The following is a 17,997-nucleotide window of genomic DNA, read 5'->3' as shown; positions in this document are numbered from 1 at the left end:
AGAGGGCGCTGCCCTGCCCTGGCCTGCAGACTGGCCTTCGGAGCGGACAGGCCGTGGCGGAGCAGCGGGGACCCCGGGAGCTGCGGGGACCGTTGGAGCCGCGATCCGGAGCTGCGGCCCACCCCCCACGGTGGGGGCTGCGCGACTGAGGAGGGGGTTCGGGGAGGAGGCTGTGTGGTTCCCGAGGCCAAAGCCGCGCTGGGAGGCGAAGTGCGCGGGCCGAGCGCGGCTGGGGGGACGCCGGAAGCCTTAGGGGCCACTTGAATGGAGGCCGAGGACTTCGTTGACAGGTGGGGACACCGGTTTTGACGTGTAGTGCTGGCTCTGTCTGTAGAGGAAGGGGTTCAGCGGAATGGGGGGGATTAGGGTGGAGGGAAGCCTTCCTCCTACTTTGTTCGTGGAAGAAAGGGAAAGGTGGGGGTGGGGCGACGCTGATGTTATTGACAACATGTGCGCAAGGGACAGGGTGGGCGTATCAGAGGTGTGTGAGTGGACAGGGGCTGGCTTCGCTACGTGATTGGCGCAGAGAAAGGCTGAAGGGTGGGGTGGGAGGTGTATTTCTGTCGGACACTCGTCCTGGAGCTGCGGAGCGGAGGGAGTCGGAGGGATGGAGGGTGCGGTTGGGCATTTGGAGGAGGGACTATTGGGAAGATATGGGGGAAATTGGCGGGAGGGTGGTTGAACTCTGCTGCTGGTGGAATTGGAGGTGTATGGAAAGAATGGGGCGCACGCGTGGCACGCTCTGGGCAGGACCGGGAGGGTAGCCGTGAAGCTCGGTCGGCAGCGTGTGAGGGCCGCGGGCTGGGGCTGGGCGACGGGGACCCGGCCTGACTCCTTCCCTTCCCGCAGCCGCCATGTTCAACCAGCAGCAGCAGCTCCAGCAGCTCCAGCAGCAGCAGTTGCTGCAGCTCCAGCAGCTGCTCCAGCAGTCCCCACCTCAGGCCCCACTGCCCATGGCCGTCAGCAGGTAAGCTCCCCACTGGAGGGGTGGGCGGCTCTAGACCTGCCCCTCTGACCCATGCCTTGGAGACCTCCTCCCAGCCCTTTCTCTCAGGAGCATCCCTGTCTGAGTCCTGGAGGTCATCAATTCCCACCCTAAGGGGATGCTCTGTCTGCAGTAGAGGGGGGCAGAGAATGGAGGTGAGGGGTCTCAGGGAAGAGGGAGGGTTTGACTCTCCCCAGAGCCCTCTGACACTGCTCTCAACACACAGGGGGCTCCCCCAGCAGCAGCCACAGCAGCAGCTCCTGAATCTCCAGGGCACCAACTCAGCCTCCCTCCTCAACGGCTCTGTGCTGCAGAGAGCTTTGCTGCTGCAGCAGTTGCAAGGTATGACTGCGGGCCCTGTCTCGCTCCATCTTAGCGGGAGATCCCCAGCAGCCCCACGGCACTGAATCTCATCAAAGCCACACAGTAACCCTGAGAGGGAGCTGTGTCAGCGTCCTGGTTTACAGATGAGGACACTGAGGCTCCAGGAGGTGGAAGTCCCTAAGTTGCTCAACTGAATGCAGGTCTATCTGATCACAGAGGTGTACCCTTGGCCATGGTGTTAGCTCTGTGGGTGCTACTCAGCACAGTTTGCTGACATTCAGATTAGATGATATGATGGATGGCAAGATCTATTTTGACCACCCTCCTTTCTTTGCATCCTATTTGACAGATGAGGATGCCGAGGATGTCAGAGAAGGGAAGTCATTTGCCCTGGGTCACATAGCATCAGCAGTGGCTGAGCTAGACAGAGGCCTGGGCCTCCTGACCCCCTGGGTCTCTGAGTGGGTGTCTCTAGCCCTCTGCGTTAAGCCTGTGTCCTTACCTGAGTTTCCCCATGTGGAGAGCAGTCTTTCATCTCTTCCTTACAAGAAGCTGCTCCCGATACCTTAGCCCCTGCAGGAGTAATCCAGGGGTCCAGAGACGTGGGGCCAGCTCATCTTCAGACCCAGCCTCTCCCGCACGGTAGCTGTGGCTTGCTGGCTGGTTCCTCAGGGCTGGGCACTGTGCTGAGGCCCTGACAAACCCAATTCCTTGACTCTGCTGACAACCCTAAGGGGAGATACACTCATGATCCCATTTTACAGATGAAGAAACTGAGGCCCAGGTGTTGATTAGTGGTCTTACTACGGAGCTATGTTCTGAGACACCAGGCTATCCTGCCTCCCAGCAGGGTATGCAGTCAGGTCAGAAGATGTGATGGTCATCACTCTTCAGCCCTCCTGGGGCCACATGGGTGTGGATGGTCCTGAGAGCTGGCTTATAAATGATAGATGATGAGTAGAGAGATAAAACCACACACAGGGACCCACAATGTATATATATTTTTTCACTTTTTCTTACTCATTCTAAAAGTCATACTCTTCAGGCTTCCCTGGTGGCGCAGTGGTTGAGAGTCCGCCTGCCGATGCAGGGGACGCGGGTTTGTGCTCCGGTCCGGGAAGATCCCACATGCCGCGGAGCGGCTGGGCCCGTGAGCCATGGCCACTGAGCCTGCGAGTCCGGAGCCTGTGCTCCGCAATGGGAGAGGCCACAACAGTGAGAGGCCCGTGTATCGCAAAAAGAAACCAAAAAAAAAAAAAAACAGAAACAAAATAAAAAGTCATACTCTTCAAAGAAGAGTGAAAGAAATATTTTAAAAAGAGTATAAGAAAACCCAAATTGTCATATGCAGATTCACTCCTAAAGAAAAAACCACCCTTTAAAGTGTTGGTGTATTTCCTCCCCTTTTTTTCTAGGCACAAACCTGGGGACTTGTATATGATTGTGGTTATTGATATAAGTGAAAGGCTGTATCTTGTTTCTTTTTCACTGAATATAGCGGCATGATCATTTACCAAATGATTTGAAAGTCTCTGTAAAGATTGTTTTTGAACAGCTGTTTAATATTCTGCTGGAGGTGTGTGCCCTTGGGTCCCTAAACTTTCTCAGCTGTTTTCTTCTACTTCTTTTCTTTTCTTTTCTTTTCTTTTTTTTGCTTTAAATAATGGAATGAATATCATGTTTCAGAATTTTCTCTTAGAATGGATTCCCAAAAGTAGAATGACTGGGTCAGGGGGGATGGGTATTTTATGGCTTTTGATAAGTATTGCCAAATTGCTTTCCCAAAGGACTGGACCAGTTTGCAATGCCACCAGCCACATATGACAGTGCCGGTCTCACCATGCCCACGGCAACATTGGGTATTATACTCTTGATATATATATATATGTATATATACATCTAACCTACTAATTTGCTTGGCAAAAGCTATATCATTAATTGTTTAGTTTACATTTCTTGGAGTGCTAGTGCGGTTGAATATTTTATATTTGTCTGTTAAACATTTGTAATTCCTTTTGTGACTTGTCCATGTGCTTTGTCTGTTTTTCTTTTAGAGTGTGCCACCTTTTATCTTACTGTTTTTAAGAGCTCGTTAGCATTCTCTCTGCACATATGTGTATATGTATTTGTTGTAAGTTAATGTTAATTAAACCCTTAGTAAATACCAGGCACACTTGTATATCTCATTGAATCCTCATAGAACATTGTGAGTCAAGCACTCTTACTATCCCCATTTTACAGATGAGGGAACTGAGGCTAAGAAGGGGAAACTGATTTGCTCAAGGTCACAGGTCTTGTACTGTGGAGTCTGCATTTGAACCAGTTCTCCCAGCACATCTGACCCATGCACGCCCTTAACCCCTGTGCCTCCCATCCCAGCACTGGGTCAGGGATTTAAACTGTCCTTTATTGGGTCACACAATTCCCAGTGCTGGATCTCTGAGTCAGATGAGGTACCTGCCCTTAAGGAGTTCGCAGGGTGGTTAGGTGGTGGGCAATGGGAAGCAGACAAGGAAATTGTGCAGGTGGTCCTAGAACAGGGAAGCTGGGGCCTCTGGGGATACAGAGAGGGTCTGGGAAGGCCACCCAAAGGAGATCACCTAAAGAGAGGAATGAAGGATGATTGGGATGTAGAACAGTCCAGACAGAAGAAACAGCATTTGCAAAGGCCCAGAGGCAGGCAGAGACCAGGCTTGTTTGAGGGATGCATGGGAGCATGTAGCTGGAATACAGTGGGCACGTGTGTGGGGAGAATTGCGAGAAAGGAGGTCAGGGAGGAGCGCAGGACTGGACCTTGCACGGTGAAGAATGGGCTTCGTTCCTGAGTATCAGGGAGCTATGGAAGGGCTTAGGCAGGGGGAGGGGCCAAGTCAGAATGTGGTTTTTGAAAGATCACTGTTTGCTGCTATCCAGTGCAAAATCTGTGGCTGAAATTCATACAGGGGATGAAGTGGCTTTGGAGGAAAGGGGGTGGTAGGAGTGGAGATTTGAAGAGGGGCCAGGCTAGACTGAGGAGAGGAGTAGGAGTCAGTGTTAATAGAATCTGGTGTCGGCTTGGATGGGGGAGGGTGAAGAGAGGGAGGAGTCAGGAAGATGCCCTGAATCCTCTCAGGTAGCCAGCTGTGGACAGCAGTGCCACTCCCAGAGACCCTGGACAAGCCACTCCTTCGCTTTGTGTCTCTATTTTGTCATCAGTAGAGAGGATAATGCTTACTCTGATGGTGGCTGGGCGGGGTGAGTGAAGCCATGCATAGAAAGTGCTTAGCAAGTGGCTGCTTCCCAGGAAACTTGATGAAGAGTAGCTTCTATTGGTAGGAGAGTGTCGTCTTATTCCAGGGACCAGTCATCTTGCTGGTTCTCCCTTTGGGTCCTGTGCTGAATCTTTCACATACCTTAAGGTGTACACTAAAGCATGCCTGAGGGTGAGCGGAGTTGCTGGGGGTGCTTAAGCCACTGACCAGGGAGGCATTTGGGGTGGGAAAAGGCCCCCTTCTCTCCCCAGCTGGAGCAGAAAACGCTAGCCCTAAAACCCCCTCTCCACCAGTGGTCCAGGTGGGACTGCGTCTTCAGCTCTCATCTCTCCCCTCTGGCTGCCCTTGGGTGGGGAGGGTCCCCTTGGAAGTTAACTGTGATGATGCTTTGGGGGACTGACCCCTGACCCTAGCCTCTACCACCCAACCACAGTTGTAATCCCTTTTCTCCCCTCTTTTCACACACAGGTAACCTCCGTGGCTACAACCTGGCAACCCCAAACCTGACAGCTCCCAGCCTCACACCCCCGCAGCTGGCCACCCCAAATCTACAGCAGTTCTTTCCCCAGGCCACTCGGCAGTCCCTGCTGGGCCCTCCTCCTGTTGGGGTCCCCATAAACCCCTCGCAGCTCAACCTTTCAGGGCGGAACACCCAGAAACAGGCCCGGTTCTCCTCTACAACCCCCAGTCGCAAGGTGAGTGGTATCTGGACTGGAGCAGGCGAGGATGGGAATGGGAGAGGGTGTATCTGGGGATCAGCCCAGCTCTGCCCTCTCTGGCTCACATTGGCCTTTGGGCAGGTCATACCCCTCTTTGTACATCAGTTTCCTCATCTGTAAAATGGGGAAGGGGGCAGGAGTTAGACTCGCTTAGTGTTTCCCAAACTTTAAATATTCCTGAACCCCGATGTAATTTTTGCTATATCCAAACACCACCAGTACTATTATTTATTCCCTTTTTAATTACTATTTATATTATTTACTAATATCTCTCTCTCTTTGAAAAAACTGATATGTGACTGACATATAACATTGTATTCATTTTAGGTGTATTCTACCAATTTTCTTTAAATCAGCTCTGTCCAGTGGAAATAGTGTGAGCCATACATGTAATTTAAAAATTTCTAGTAATCACAGTAACAAAGTAAAAAGAAACAGGTGAAATTAATTTTACTAGCATATTTTATTCAACTTAATATATTTAAAAAATGATTTCAACCTGTAATCAATATAAAAAATGAACACGGCATTTTACATTCCGGTTTTTTTTGTTTTTTGTAGTAAGTCTTTAAATTCCGGTGTATATTTTATGCTTACGTCTCAATCCGGCTTCCAACATTTCCAGGGCTCGAAAACCAGGTACATGTGACTAGTAGCTATGGTCTGGGATAGCACAGCTTTAAATGAAGTAGCTGCTTCTCTGCTACATTTAGTTAAAAAGGAAACATTATATCACTGTCTGAAAGTTAAAAAAAAAAAAAAGCTAAATTAATTGCCATACATAGAAGTAAAAGAAAAGTGACTGGGGGTAAAACAATGTTCTAAGATCCTCAACTCTACTCCGTTGCCAGCCGAAGATTCTCAGCCTCTACAGGCCTTTCCCTGACAAAAGCAGGAAGCCTCAGAGAGATTTTCAAAGGGAATAATATCCTCCCTGAGCCTGTCCTGTCCCTGAACGTCCTGGCAGCTCCTCACACACACCACACTCCCGAGAGCATCTGGCGGTGGAGGGCTGGAACACCCTCCTTTTCTGGCTGCTCTGGTGCCGGCCCACATCTGGAGGGGAGGCATTTCCCTCCAGAGGGGGGTCCAGGCGGCCTCTGACTTTACGGTCGGGCTTGTCCTAACACAGTCTGGCCTAGTGTTTACCTCCTTGCCCCCATTTTACATATGGGAAAACCGAGGCAGTGGGGTGGAGGTTGCCCTGGACTGCACAGCTGTCACGACAGACCCAGAGTCCAGCCCTCCTGACTCACAGGCCAGTGCCCATGTCGTGCAGGGTGAGAGCTGGGGAGCTTCTGAAGGGTGTGGAGTCCTGATGTGGTGCCTGTTTGCACTCAGCCCTGGTTCCTCGGGCTTAGTAGGAGGGAGGGAAGCTGCATGTGGATTCCTGAGGCTTCCTGGGGTGCCCTGGAACCATGTGGAGCTGTGTGTTCATTTCACAAATGTCTGTTAAGTCCTGCGGAGGACTCACTGGTGCAGAGAAGGCATCTGGAGATGCTCTCCTGGAGATCTTGGGCTGGGAAGGGGGTGGTGGTAGTGGTGAGACCTTAATGCAAATAATGCTCCAGCCAATGAACTATGACTATGAAAAACGCCACAGAAAGGAAGCCTGGGGCCCCTGGGGGCCTGTACTATGGGTTAGGAAGGCTTCCTGCAAGGAGTGCCTTTGAGGCTCTGGGAGAAGGCCTGGGGCTTTGGGGAAACAGAGAGAAGGCCAGTGTGGACATAGGGAGGGGGAGGGGGAGCGTGGGGAGAGCTGAGGCTACAGGGGTGGGCATGGGGTACGGGCCAGATTGTGCAGGGGGGTGGGGTGGGTGGGTAGTTTCAGGCTTGGGGTAAGGAAGGAGTCATCCAGGGCTATGGGAAATCACGGGAGGGTTGCAGCCTGACAGAGATGAGAGACATGATCAGGTTTGAGAAGGGTCCCTCAGGAATTCCCTGGTGGTCCAGTGGTTAGGACTCTGCGCTTTCACTGCCGTGGCCTGGGTTCCATCCCTGGTCCGGGAGCTAAGATCCCGCAAGCCAAGCGGCATGACCAACAAAAAAAAAAAGAGAGAAGGATCCTTCTGGCTGCTTTGTGGAGAACAGGGTGGGGAATCAGGAGGCAACACCGTGGACCACGTGAAGGCATTGCATCCCCCAAACCTGCATTTACTTAACCGGCAGGCAGCTAGATGGAACCCCCTGGACAGAATTCCTGGGGTGTTTAGGATCTTCTCTGGGGCCAGGCCCCGTCATCCTCTGGGGGACGTGTTGCAGCCGCTCTTGGGCAAGGGAGTATTGACTGGGGTGGGTGGCAGGTATAAATGGTTTCTGAAAGGAAGCAGGATTCTTCTTCTCAGACGATGCCTGTGGAGGACAAGTCAGACCCCCCAGAGGGGTCTGAGGAAGCCGCAGAGCCCCGAACAGACACACCTGAAGGTGAGGGAGGGAGGTTGCTGGCCCTTCAGAGGGGACGCGGGTTAGGGCAGTGGGGTGCAGGGGTGGTCATGGAGGCAGGGATCTTGCAGGGTGGGTGGGGGGGTGAGCCCAGGCCCCATCTCCTGGAGCTCGTACGTGCTATATCCAGCACGGCAGTCATTCACCTGCCCTCCATTCCAGACCAAGAATCTCCCCACTGCCTAGATTGCATCACTAAGGAGAAACGCACTGCAGCACCTGAGCCTGAGTCTTGTGTGGCGTCTGAGCCACCAGTTAAAAGGTCAAAGAGGTAACTGATGCTGAAAACTTGCCTGGGGCCCAGGTACCCTGTACCCTGATTCCTGCAAAGGCAGAGGGTAGGGGGTTGGTGGGGTGAGATCCTTCAAGGAAAGGGCCTTGGTTTCTGGCTTGGAGGAATGTCAAACCTAATTCTTCACCTTACCTGGGAAGGCCCTCAGCCAGATGGACTCTGGCATCTTCACTGTGACTGAATCACCTGGAGGCAGGTGAGGTGGCCAGCTTGGAGGGGTGAAGACGTGAGCCTGGAACCTCAGAGAGTGGGCAGAGGGTAGGCAGGCTTACAGGACCTCGGATACATATTAGCAAGCTGTGGGAGGTGGGAGAAAGTGATCCAATTTATTTAGGTGCAACTGGGACCCAGAGAGCCGAGGGGGCTCGTCCAAATCCCTAGCTTTGTATGTGGCATAGCTAGGACTGGAGCCTAGGTCATGGCCTTTCTTGGGACCCCCTGGGGCCAATTGAATTTGATCTTCTTTTGATCCTTCCTAGCTCAGAGGAGCCCACAGAGAAGGGGACCCCAGGGCAGCTGCAGGCAAAGGTCCAGCCACAGGCCCGGTTGATGGCACCAAAGCAGACACAGACAACCGAGCTGCTGCCTGAGCCACTGGAAGCTCGAGTGCTGCCACGATTTCAGCCACGAGTTCTGCAGATCCAAGCCCAGGTGCAGCCACAGACTCAGCCAGAGACTCAGCCACAGATGCTACCATTGAAGGCCCAGGTGCAGCCAAAGCTGCAGAAGCAGGCACAGACACAGACCTGTCCAGAGCACTTAGTACCGCGACAGGAGCATCTGCAGCTGCAGAAGGAGGCAGAGCCACAGAAACAGGTGCAGCCACAGGCACATTCACAGTCCCCAAGGCAGGTGCAGCCACTGCTGCAGAAGCAGGCAGAGACGCAGACGTATCCACAGGTCCAGACAGAAGCGCAGCCGAGGGTCCAGCCGCTGGAGCTGCCACTGGAGCGACCTCCAGTGCAGTTGCCAGTGCAGCCCCTGGAGCCAAACCAGAGACAGCCTCAGACTCAGCCACAGGTGTCGGTGCCGGCACTGGAGAAAGCCCCAGTTCTGGTTCACTCTACAGTGCTGGAGACGCCGCCCGATACAGTGGAAGCTGGAGCAGGTAAGCGAGCAGTGGCTCCCAGCCGGCCTGGTGATGGGACAGCTCTGCCTGAACCCTTCAGTCCTACCCTGGCACTGTCCAACCCTGACTGGGTGCTGCCTGGGACTGAGGGTTGGGCCTGGATCTAGGGTTCGGGGCCATCTGCACTGGAGGCTTCAAGGTCCTGGATGTGGGCAGAGAAGGTGGCTCTTGGGCCTGGGTCCCTCAGGATCCAGGTGGGAGATGGACCCTGGGGAAGCAGAGCACATCTGTCATTTCAGGCCTGGAGGAGGCCTCGCCGGAGCCAGTGGGCGCCCAGGTTGGCCTGGAGGAGAGCCAGGAAGAGTTGACCAGTGGCCTGGATGTGGGAGAATGTGAAGAAAGAGCAAGAGAGATGCTGGGGGTGGGTAGAGATGCTGATGAGGACCACATGGTGCACCCCCTCAGTGCCCCCTCGGGTTTCCCCTCCTGTGAAATGTGACAGCAGCCCTCCACCTGGGTTCGTGGGCAGACCAGACTGGGTTTGACAGTGGTTCAGTGACAGTGGTTCAGCCTTCACATGCCTTTGCTCTGATGACCTGGAGGTACTTTTAGTGATAAGGGTCCCTTCCAGCCGGCTCACCCCGAAACTAGAGCCCCCAGAGCCCCCCACAGGTAACGTTGCTCCAGCGGAGGGAGCGCAGCTGGAAGCCTGTGCCTGCGGCTGGGGCCCAGCCCTGCCTCCTGGCCAAACCCCCAAATCTGTCATGTGGGGGGTGGGGTGGGTAGACTTTTAGAGTGAGGCGGACCTGGGTTTGAATACTAACTGTGGTGCTTCCTGGCTGAGCGAGCTTGGGCAATCACCTGACCACTCAGAGCCTCAGTTTCCCCACTTGTAAAGTGGGCTGTCAGGACGGCTCCTAGATGTTTAGCATGGGGCTGGCCCACTGTAAGCGCCCAGCTGGTGGTAGCTCTGCTCCTGCTTCCGGTGTAGGTGTGGGGTGCCGGGGGCTCCCTGAAGGTCACCATCCTGCAGAGCAGTGACAGCCGGGCCTTTAGCACCGTACCCCTCACACCTGGGCCCTGGTCCGGCGACTCTACCTCTGCCACCCCTGCGGCGGCCAGCGTGCCCTCTAAGCAGGCCCTTCAGTTCTTCTGCTACATCTGCAAGGCCGGCTGCAGCAGCCAGCAGGTACCGCCCCCAGTGGGTGGGTGGGGAGGTCACGTGGGCGGGCGGAGGGTTTGGGGTCTGTATGTGATGCCTAGCCTGCCCTTCCCACGGCTGCCTCTGTGGCCACATGGGCCCTCAAGCCCCACCCCCAGCAGCTGTACATTTGCTCACAAAACATTTCCTGACCAGCCAAGGGGGCAGGATTTTAGAGTTGGGTGGACCTGGTTCAAATCAGCCCTGACTGGCCATGTGGGTTTCGGAAGGTGAATTCCACCCTTTGTGCCTCGGTTTCCGCATGTGTCAGAGGAGGAGACATTTAGAACCCGCCTCTAGAAAAAAAAAATAGAACCCACCTCACTGGCAAGTTCTGGGGATTCAGCGACTTGACACTGAAGTCATAAGCCCCAGGCCCGGCCCAGAGCGAGTCCAGCGTTAATAACAGCATCATACTGGTATGATTATTACTATCGCTATTGTTACCTTCGTCCCTCTGTGCCTCCCCTGAGCAGAGACATGGGGACCTGGACTTTGATCAGACTGCTCCTCGCCTTGGAGGCGCTCAGTCTCCAGGGGGAGCAGAGGCTCTGGCTGGCGTGTACTCACTCCGTGCCTCCATTCACCATCCTTCTCTGGCCCACACAGGGTTGTGAGAGAAATGGCCTCCCAGCGGAGGTGGGGTGAGCATGAAGCCAAGGTTGGAGGCCTCTTCCCCGGGCCGCACTCTTGCCCACCGTTCTGGGGCTCACTCCTCATGCCCCTTCCTCCCTCTCACCTGCCGCAGGAGTTCCAGGACCACATGTCGGGGGCCCAGCACCAGAAGCGGCTCGGAGACATCCAGCACATGAGCCAAGCCTGCCTCCTGTCCCTGCTGCCTGTGCCCCGGGATGTCCTGGAGCGAGAGGACCAGTAAGTGGGGGATCTCAGAGCCGCTGTAGGGGGGGTAGGCGGCCTCGCAAGCCAGCCCCGGCAGAGAGGGACCCTGAATCTACCATCCACAAGGTCTGCTTTTGGGTTAAGCATTGCCCTCCCTGAGACACCTCGTCACACCACTAACTGTGTGGCCTTGGACCTCAGTTTTCCTTATCTGTAAAATGGCCTCACGAGGGGTGTAATGCAGGAACTCATGAGCTAGACAGTCTCTTAAGGTTACATCCAGGCAGGAACAGTGTGACCATGTATGTGGGAGGGAAGTGGGTTGTGGGACACCCTGCTCCCCTGGCATATATGCTGACCCCAACCACGGGGGCCTGAAGGTCTGGATCTGCTCATCTTGTGGCTTGAGGTTAGAGCTTCCCTGGGTCACCCCCTTTCTTTGTCGTGGGGACTTGGCCCATCAGAAATGTCAGCCCTCCCAGAGTCTGGGACTGGCTCTTGGGGTGCTCTGTGGGCAATCACTGAGGCCTGCAGGGGCTGCGAGGCATCATCAGTGAAAGAAACAGGATGGTGCTGGCTCGGGACGCCCTGCGGGATATGGGCTGTGTCTCACAGGACAGCTGCCACTCAGCTCCAGACCTCCTGGTTTTTCAGAGGCATCTAGAAACCTAGATTTGTATGTGAGTCTCCCAATTTCAAAATGTTAACAGCTAGTTCAGATTTAAAACAAGATGAAACAAGTCCTGTGGAGGCCAAATCAGACCCTTTCAGAGGCTAGATAGGCCTTGGGTCAATGGTCGGGGACTGTGCCATGAGCATTTATAGAGGGTCACAGCTTGAAGCTGCCTGCATGGGGTGAGGGGACAGGAAGGGCCCTCGGGTAGCTTCAGCTTGCATCTCCTGCGTGACGGGAAGCACTCTCTCCAAAGGCTTCTGTGTCTCTGTTAGGCAGTTCTAAGAGAAGAGCTTCCCTGTGGCTTTGTAGGATGTTCTCCAGCCTTAAGGCTCCCTTTGCTTGCTGACCTAGGAGTTATACTTAGGCCAAATCATCATGAAGACAGGAGAAAGGTGACTCACAGAGTTGCTCCTTGCAGAGTTAATGCAATGGTGAAAAAATTTAGTTGGAAATGATCTTTTCAAAACTAGGGGGTCAGTCAGATCAGTTTAAGTCTTACCCACTTGGTGGTAGAACTAATTCTAGGGAATTAGTTCTTGGTGGTAGAACTAATTCTAGGGAATTTCTGATAATGTGGAAACATATGTGTGATGCAGTGTCAAGTTAGACCAGGATCCAAAATAGCGTTTGCAGAATGAGTTTGATTATATTCAATATAAAAATAGATCTTGGGCTTCCCTGGTGGCGCAGTGGCTAAGAATCTGCCTGCCAATGCAAGGAACACAGGTTTGAGCCCTGGCCTGGGAAGATCCCACGTGCCGCAGAGCAACTAAGCCCGTGCGCCACAACTACTGAGCCCACGTGCCACAGCTACTGAAGCCTGCGCGCCCAGAGCCCATGCTTCGCAACGAGAGAAGCCACCGCAATGAGAAGCCGCGCACTGCAACGAAGAGCAGCCTCCGCTCGCCACAACTAGAGAAAGCCCGCGTGCAGCAACGAAGACCCAACACAGCCAAAAAAATTAAAGAAACAAACTAATTAATTAATTAATTAATTAAAAAAAGACCTTGTGACGGAAGAAAACTGCAGGGCTGTAGCCCAAGCTATAAACAAGCTTCAGGTGGAGGGGATTCCGATTACACTGTCTTCTGATGACGTCTGCCCTTGAATCTGGACTTGGCTCTGTGCAGAATGTGGCAGTCCTTCCGATAGGCTGTCTGTCCTTCTGACACAGTCAGAAACTCTGGGCTGATCCCATGCCAGGCCCCGGGGATGCTGGGGTGGTGTCCTGGCTTCCCAGAGCTTGCAGTCCAGTACGGGCAGAGAAGGGATCAGGTCGTCCCGATCCATCGTGGAAAATGCTGGAGCAGTGGCACTTTGGGGTCCCAGAGGGGGGCCTGGCTACCTGGGATTGGGACAGGTCCAGAAATGGGGGGAGGTGGAAGAACAGCTCTGGGAAAGGGAGGTTTTATCTAAACTGAAGGATAAGAGGAGATCTCCAGGGCAGATATCCTCAGTTCTGTCACCGTCCTGGTGGCCTCCTGGTATCCCAGATGCTTCTAAATCTCATTCCTCCCCCCAAGTTTTCTCTCTTATTCCTATTTAAGTATTCTTCCAGATGAGCCTCAGGACCATTTTGTTAAGTTTCCAAAAAAAGGATTCTGTTGGAATTGCATTCCGTTTATGGAGCGTCTGGAAGAGCTGCTGTCTTTCCAGCAAGAATGCGGTGTCACACTGTACTTGTTTTGATTGTCATCATTTAGAGAGCCTCCACCCAGGCGCTGGTGCAACACCTGCCAGCTCTACTACATGGGGGACCTGATCCAGCACCGGAGGACGCAGGACCACAAGGTATGAGGGCCCACCTGCTGCGAAGGCGCCCAAGCCCAGGGCCGGGGAGGAGGGAGCCCAGGTTGGGAGCAGAAAGCAAACGTCAGCCTTTGTCACTGCGTGGCCGTAACTCATGACGAGTCAGTCACGTTTCCTCTTTGGGCTTCAGTTTCCCCATCTGTCCAGTGTGGGCAAGGCACCATCTCACCCTGCATTCAGCCTCGGGGCTTGTGGGGTCCTCAGGTGCCTGCCCTCTCTCCCTGTCTTCCGACGGTCCTGTCTCTGTTACCATCTGTCGTCCTTCCTTATAGCACAGGGACGGGAGGTGTTTGCCTGTGTTCTGTGCAGCACAGCCGGCTGATCACAGAGGTGGTGGGCCTGCAAGTGGGAGGCGAGGTCTCGCTGGGCCCTGCCTGGCTGCGCCTGGGGCTGCTGCCCGCCGCCCACTTGGCCTGCCCTCCTGTCCCCAGATCGCCAAGCAATCCCTGCGGCCTTTCTGCACTGTTTGCAACCGCTACTTCAAGACCCCCCGCAAGTTTGTGGAACATGTGAAGTCCCAGGGGCATAAGGACAAAGCCAAGGAGGTAACCCCAGCTCCCTCAGAGGACATGGGCCCAGGGAAGTAGAGACTTGGCCAAGGCCACACAGCAAGTTGAGGTGTATTCCAGTCCAAGTTCATAGCAGGTCCGGGCGGACTGGAGTTCTCTGGGGTGTGGGGAGGATGGGGTGTCGCACCCTGGCTGCCCAGAGCTGACTTGAGCCTTCACCCACTCCCTGGGAAGCTGAAGATGCTCGAGAAGGAGATTGCCAGCCAAGATGAGGACCACTTCATCACGGTGGACGCCGTGGGCTGCTTTGAGGGCGATGAAGAAGAGGAGGAGGACGACGATGATGAAGAAGAGATCGAGGTTGAGGAGGAATTCTGCAAGCAGGTGCTTGGGGGGAGGTGGTGTGGAACGGAGGCTGGTGGCTGGACTCCCAGCCCAGGAGAGACCTCACCCCGCCTCCCAAGGGCCAGGAGGCACCGTGCTGGCATCTTTGGGCACTAAGGCCTGCCACGATTTAGTATCAATAGGAACTCTATTCAATATGACGACACGTAAATATACATCATGACTCCTATAGGGTAGCAGGTGAAGTATGCAAGGTCTTCAAAGCCTGGCTGCTGTTTTTACTTGTGGAAGAGAAAGGGCATCCTGGGGCAAGAGAACAGCATCGTAAAGGCATGGAGAGGGCTCCCCTGGTGGCGCAGTGGTTGAGAGTCCGCCTGCCGATGCAGGGGACACGGGTTCGTGCCCCGGTCCGGGAGGATCCCGCGTGCCGCGGAGCGGCTGGGCCCCTGAGCCATGGCCGCTGAGCCTGCGCGTCCGCAGTGGGAGAGCCACAGCAGTGAGAGGCCTGCGTACCACACACACACACACACACAAAAAAGGCATGGAGAGGGGAGCTATGCGGTGCATACAGGAAAAGTCAGTGAAATATGATGATGAGGATGATGGCGAGAGCAGTGAACATTTTTCGAGCACTTACTGTATGCCACGCGTGTACCAAGCACTTTCCTGGCAGAATCTTACCCACTTGGATGCCAGGAGGCGAGACTGCAGAGCCCGTGCTCAAAATACCCCAGCTCTGCTGCTTCCCATGAGTGAGGAGCTGGAGGAGCTTTGCAGTTTAACAAGTGTTTCCAGAGCATCTGTTCTGGGCCAGGCCCTGGTGCTGGATACCAGGGGTACTTGGGGTTGAAGTTCCGGCCCCTGTCCTCACAGAACTTGTCTGTTACAGTCCAGGGTGGTGAGGGGGCAGCCACAGGGGGCGGTGCATAACGGGGCTGTGGATGGAAGGTTGCGTGGGTGGCCTCCAGCCCTAAGCAGGTTGGGGGAGATGCCAGCTTTGCTACTCAGTGGTCAGCAGTGGCATGACCCTGGGCAAGCCCCTTGGCCTCTATAAGCCTGTTCCTCTGCTTAGAATAGTCCCAACTCAGACTGTAAGGAAGGGTCACAGCCCAGGGGGTGGTCGTTATTCTTAAAAGCCAGATTTGTTTGCAAGGCACTGCTAGGCGTGGCCTTGTCTGGAAGGGGCTCATGTCCAGCCAGTGAGACAAGGGATCCTTGATCACTTGAAACCTACCCCCTAAGACTGTGATTGCTGCAGCATTAGGGAGCTGGCGGGGGGCTCATGGCAGAGTGTAACCGGGCTGGGGGCTCACCAGGGCTCACTACCCTGCACCTCCATAAACCCGCTGTATGACCCTGGGCAAGTGAGTTAATGTGCCTGGGACTCAGTCTCCTCTTATGTAAAATGGGCAAACCATAGAAAGTTGTTATGAGGATTCAGCGAAATGACACGTGTGATGTGTTGGGCATACCTGGCATGGATTATGGCCAGTGTGGGAGCAGGAGGGCTTCCTGGAGGAGGGGACTGATTGAGCTGAACCTGGAAAGTATAGATTGGGAAAGGCACTCGGGGGGCAGGATCAGCATGTGCAAAGGCTCAGAGCATGCCACCCACAACCTCCTGGAAATCAAGGTGGGGTTCCTTGATTGAAGAGCATGGGTGGGTTCCAGTCCCCGCCTGCGTTTAGGAGGAGGCTAGGGGAAGCCAGAACCAATGGAGGCCCACACCTGTGTGTGTTTCCAGGTGAGATCCAGAGATATATCCATAGAGGAGTGGAAAGGCTCGGAGACCTACAGCCCCGACACGGCATATGGTAAGACCCCAGCCCTGACCCCACCTGTGGGAGCTGCGGCCCTCAGGTTGCCTCCAGGCGACCCCCCAGATCCCAGCCACAGCATCCTGGCCAGGCATCCTGTCCCCTCGTCCTCTTTTCTTTTCCCATCTGGAGGGTGGGGAGGGGTAGCAAATGGGCCCCTAGAGAAGGGGGGACACCTGGCTGGTGAGGCATGTGAGTGCACAGACCCTGCTGTCCCACAGGTGTGGACTTCCTGGTGCCCGTGATGGGCTACATCTGCCGCATCTGCCACAAATTCTATCACAGCAACTCAGGGGCGCAGCTCTCCCACTGCAAGTCCCTGGCCCACTTTGAGAACCTGCAGGTGAGTCAGGCCCCCTTCCCGGCTCTGCCCTGCCCAGGGAGTCAAGACTGTGTCCTAGCTGATGGGGACAGCCAGTGGCCACCTCCCTCCTGTGTTTGGCCTCAGCCCCTGAGTACAGCCCCCAGTGAGAGGCTCTGCCCACAAAGGGAATCAGAGCCACGTTGGGGCCAATGTCTCTCTGCAGTTGTTCTGGTGGGTGCTGAGGGCTGGGCTGTTAGCTCTAGAGCTCTGGCCCAGAGAGGCTGAGCACATCACACAGGGTCACACAGCATGTCTGACGCTGTCTCACCTGGGCTGGGGAAACAGCCTCTGGCCAGGAGCACACCAGGTGGGGAGGAAGCCTGGCCTCACCTGCACTCTCTGTGTCCAGAAATATAAGAAGGCCAAGAACCCCAGCCCCACCACCAGGCCCGTGAGCCGCCGGTGTGCAATCAACGCCCGGAACGCCCTGACTGCTCTGTTCACCTCCGGCGGCCGCACACCCACGCAGCCCAGCACCCAGGACACAGCCAAAACGCCCAGCAAGGTGACAGCCCAACCTGCTCAGCACCCACTACCCCGGCGCTCAAGCCGCCTCAAAACCTGATGGAGGGAGCGGCCCACAGCTGCCCCGTCTGGGTCTAGATCTGCTACGCTTTTTAGGAGTCTGTGTGGAGACTGTGACATGGTTGGTGTTTTTACTCAAAATCCAATAAAAGAAGGTAGTTTGGCTGTAGTCCCCACCAGCACTTCCGTCTGGGTGGACAGGGAAAGGGGGCCCCCAGCTAGCTCTCAGTCAGCACCCAGCCCCTGCAGGTAGTGTGGTGGCAGAACTGGAAAGCTGAAGACAGGCTCCCTAACCAGGGACTCTGGGATTGTGAGGTGTTTCACCTCCTGAGCCTCAGTTTCCCTCTTAATAATGTACCCAGGCTAGGAAAGTACTACCTTCAAGTAAGATCTCATTTAATCTTCACAGTGTCCCTAGGAGGTAGGTCTTGTTATCCCCAAATTATCCCATTATCCCAGATGAAGAAACTGAGGCCTAGCAAGGTCAAGTGCCTGCTGAAGGTCATATATCTGGTGAGTGGCCAGGATTTGACCCCGAGCCTGAACTCTGGACCCCTGTCCTGGCCTCTCCCAGCTGGACCCTACGGAAGCTGAAGGGCAGGAGTGGGGGCCCTCACTGCTCAGGCCCTCTGGTTCCGAGTTCATGTTTATTAGCGGGGACCCCACCCTTCTTGTCAGGAGACCTTATGATGAATCATTAGTGAGTGGGGCCCAGGCTGAGCTGGCTCTTTAGTTCCACTTCCCCATTTGGAAAGACCCTTAGAGACAAGATAACCAGACCAGCCCTATTATTGGCCAGCTGGAGAGACTGAGGCCAGGAGAAAGAGGG

The 17,997-nt window shown here is 54.8% G+C and overlaps 1 protein-coding gene and 1 long non-coding RNA gene across 7 annotated transcripts; both read left to right on the top strand.

Annotated features, from left to right (window-relative positions):
- The first annotated feature begins 28 nt into the window (after positions 1-28).
- On the top strand, positions 29-17,337 carry CIZ1 (CDKN1A interacting zinc finger protein 1). Of its 6 annotated transcripts, XM_012532882.3 has the most exons (18): positions 53-290; positions 850-967; positions 1,212-1,327; positions 3,097-3,168; positions 5,029-5,255; positions 7,610-7,703; positions 7,884-7,992; positions 8,493-8,829; positions 8,914-9,121; positions 9,382-9,503; positions 10,074-10,271; positions 11,032-11,156; positions 13,503-13,590; positions 14,040-14,153; positions 14,352-14,501; positions 16,207-16,276; positions 16,501-16,622; positions 16,993-17,337. In XM_012532882.3, the coding sequence occupies exons 2-18, from the start codon at positions 855-857 to the stop codon at positions 17,206-17,208; spliced, it is 2,481 nt and encodes an 826-aa protein (XP_012388336.2). In that variant the 5' UTR covers positions 53-290; positions 850-854; the 3' UTR covers positions 17,209-17,337. The 6 variants fall into 6 exon arrangements, with proteins under 6 accessions (XP_049567503.1, XP_033282999.1, XP_033283002.1 ...); XM_049711546.1 differs by having other exon boundaries at positions 29-130; positions 8,493-9,121; XM_033427108.2 differs by having other exon boundaries at positions 51-290; positions 8,493-9,121; positions 14,352-14,477.
- Positions 11,163-12,785, top strand: LOC125964868 (uncharacterized). The gene is made up of 2 exons (XR_007478152.1): positions 11,163-12,291; positions 12,325-12,785. It is a non-coding gene; the product is annotated as an uncharacterized LOC125964868 (long non-coding RNA).
- Positions 17,338-17,997: the final 660 nt, after the last annotated feature.

Source organism: Orcinus orca, chromosome 6 (genome assembly GCF_937001465.1).
Source record: "Orcinus orca chromosome 6, mOrcOrc1.1, whole genome shotgun sequence".
In the NCBI taxonomy this organism is placed as follows: Eukaryota; Metazoa; Chordata; class Mammalia; order Artiodactyla; family Delphinidae; genus Orcinus; species Orcinus orca.
The sequence above is the reverse complement of the archived record's forward strand: the minus strand, read 5'-3'. Positions and strand labels throughout refer to the sequence as shown.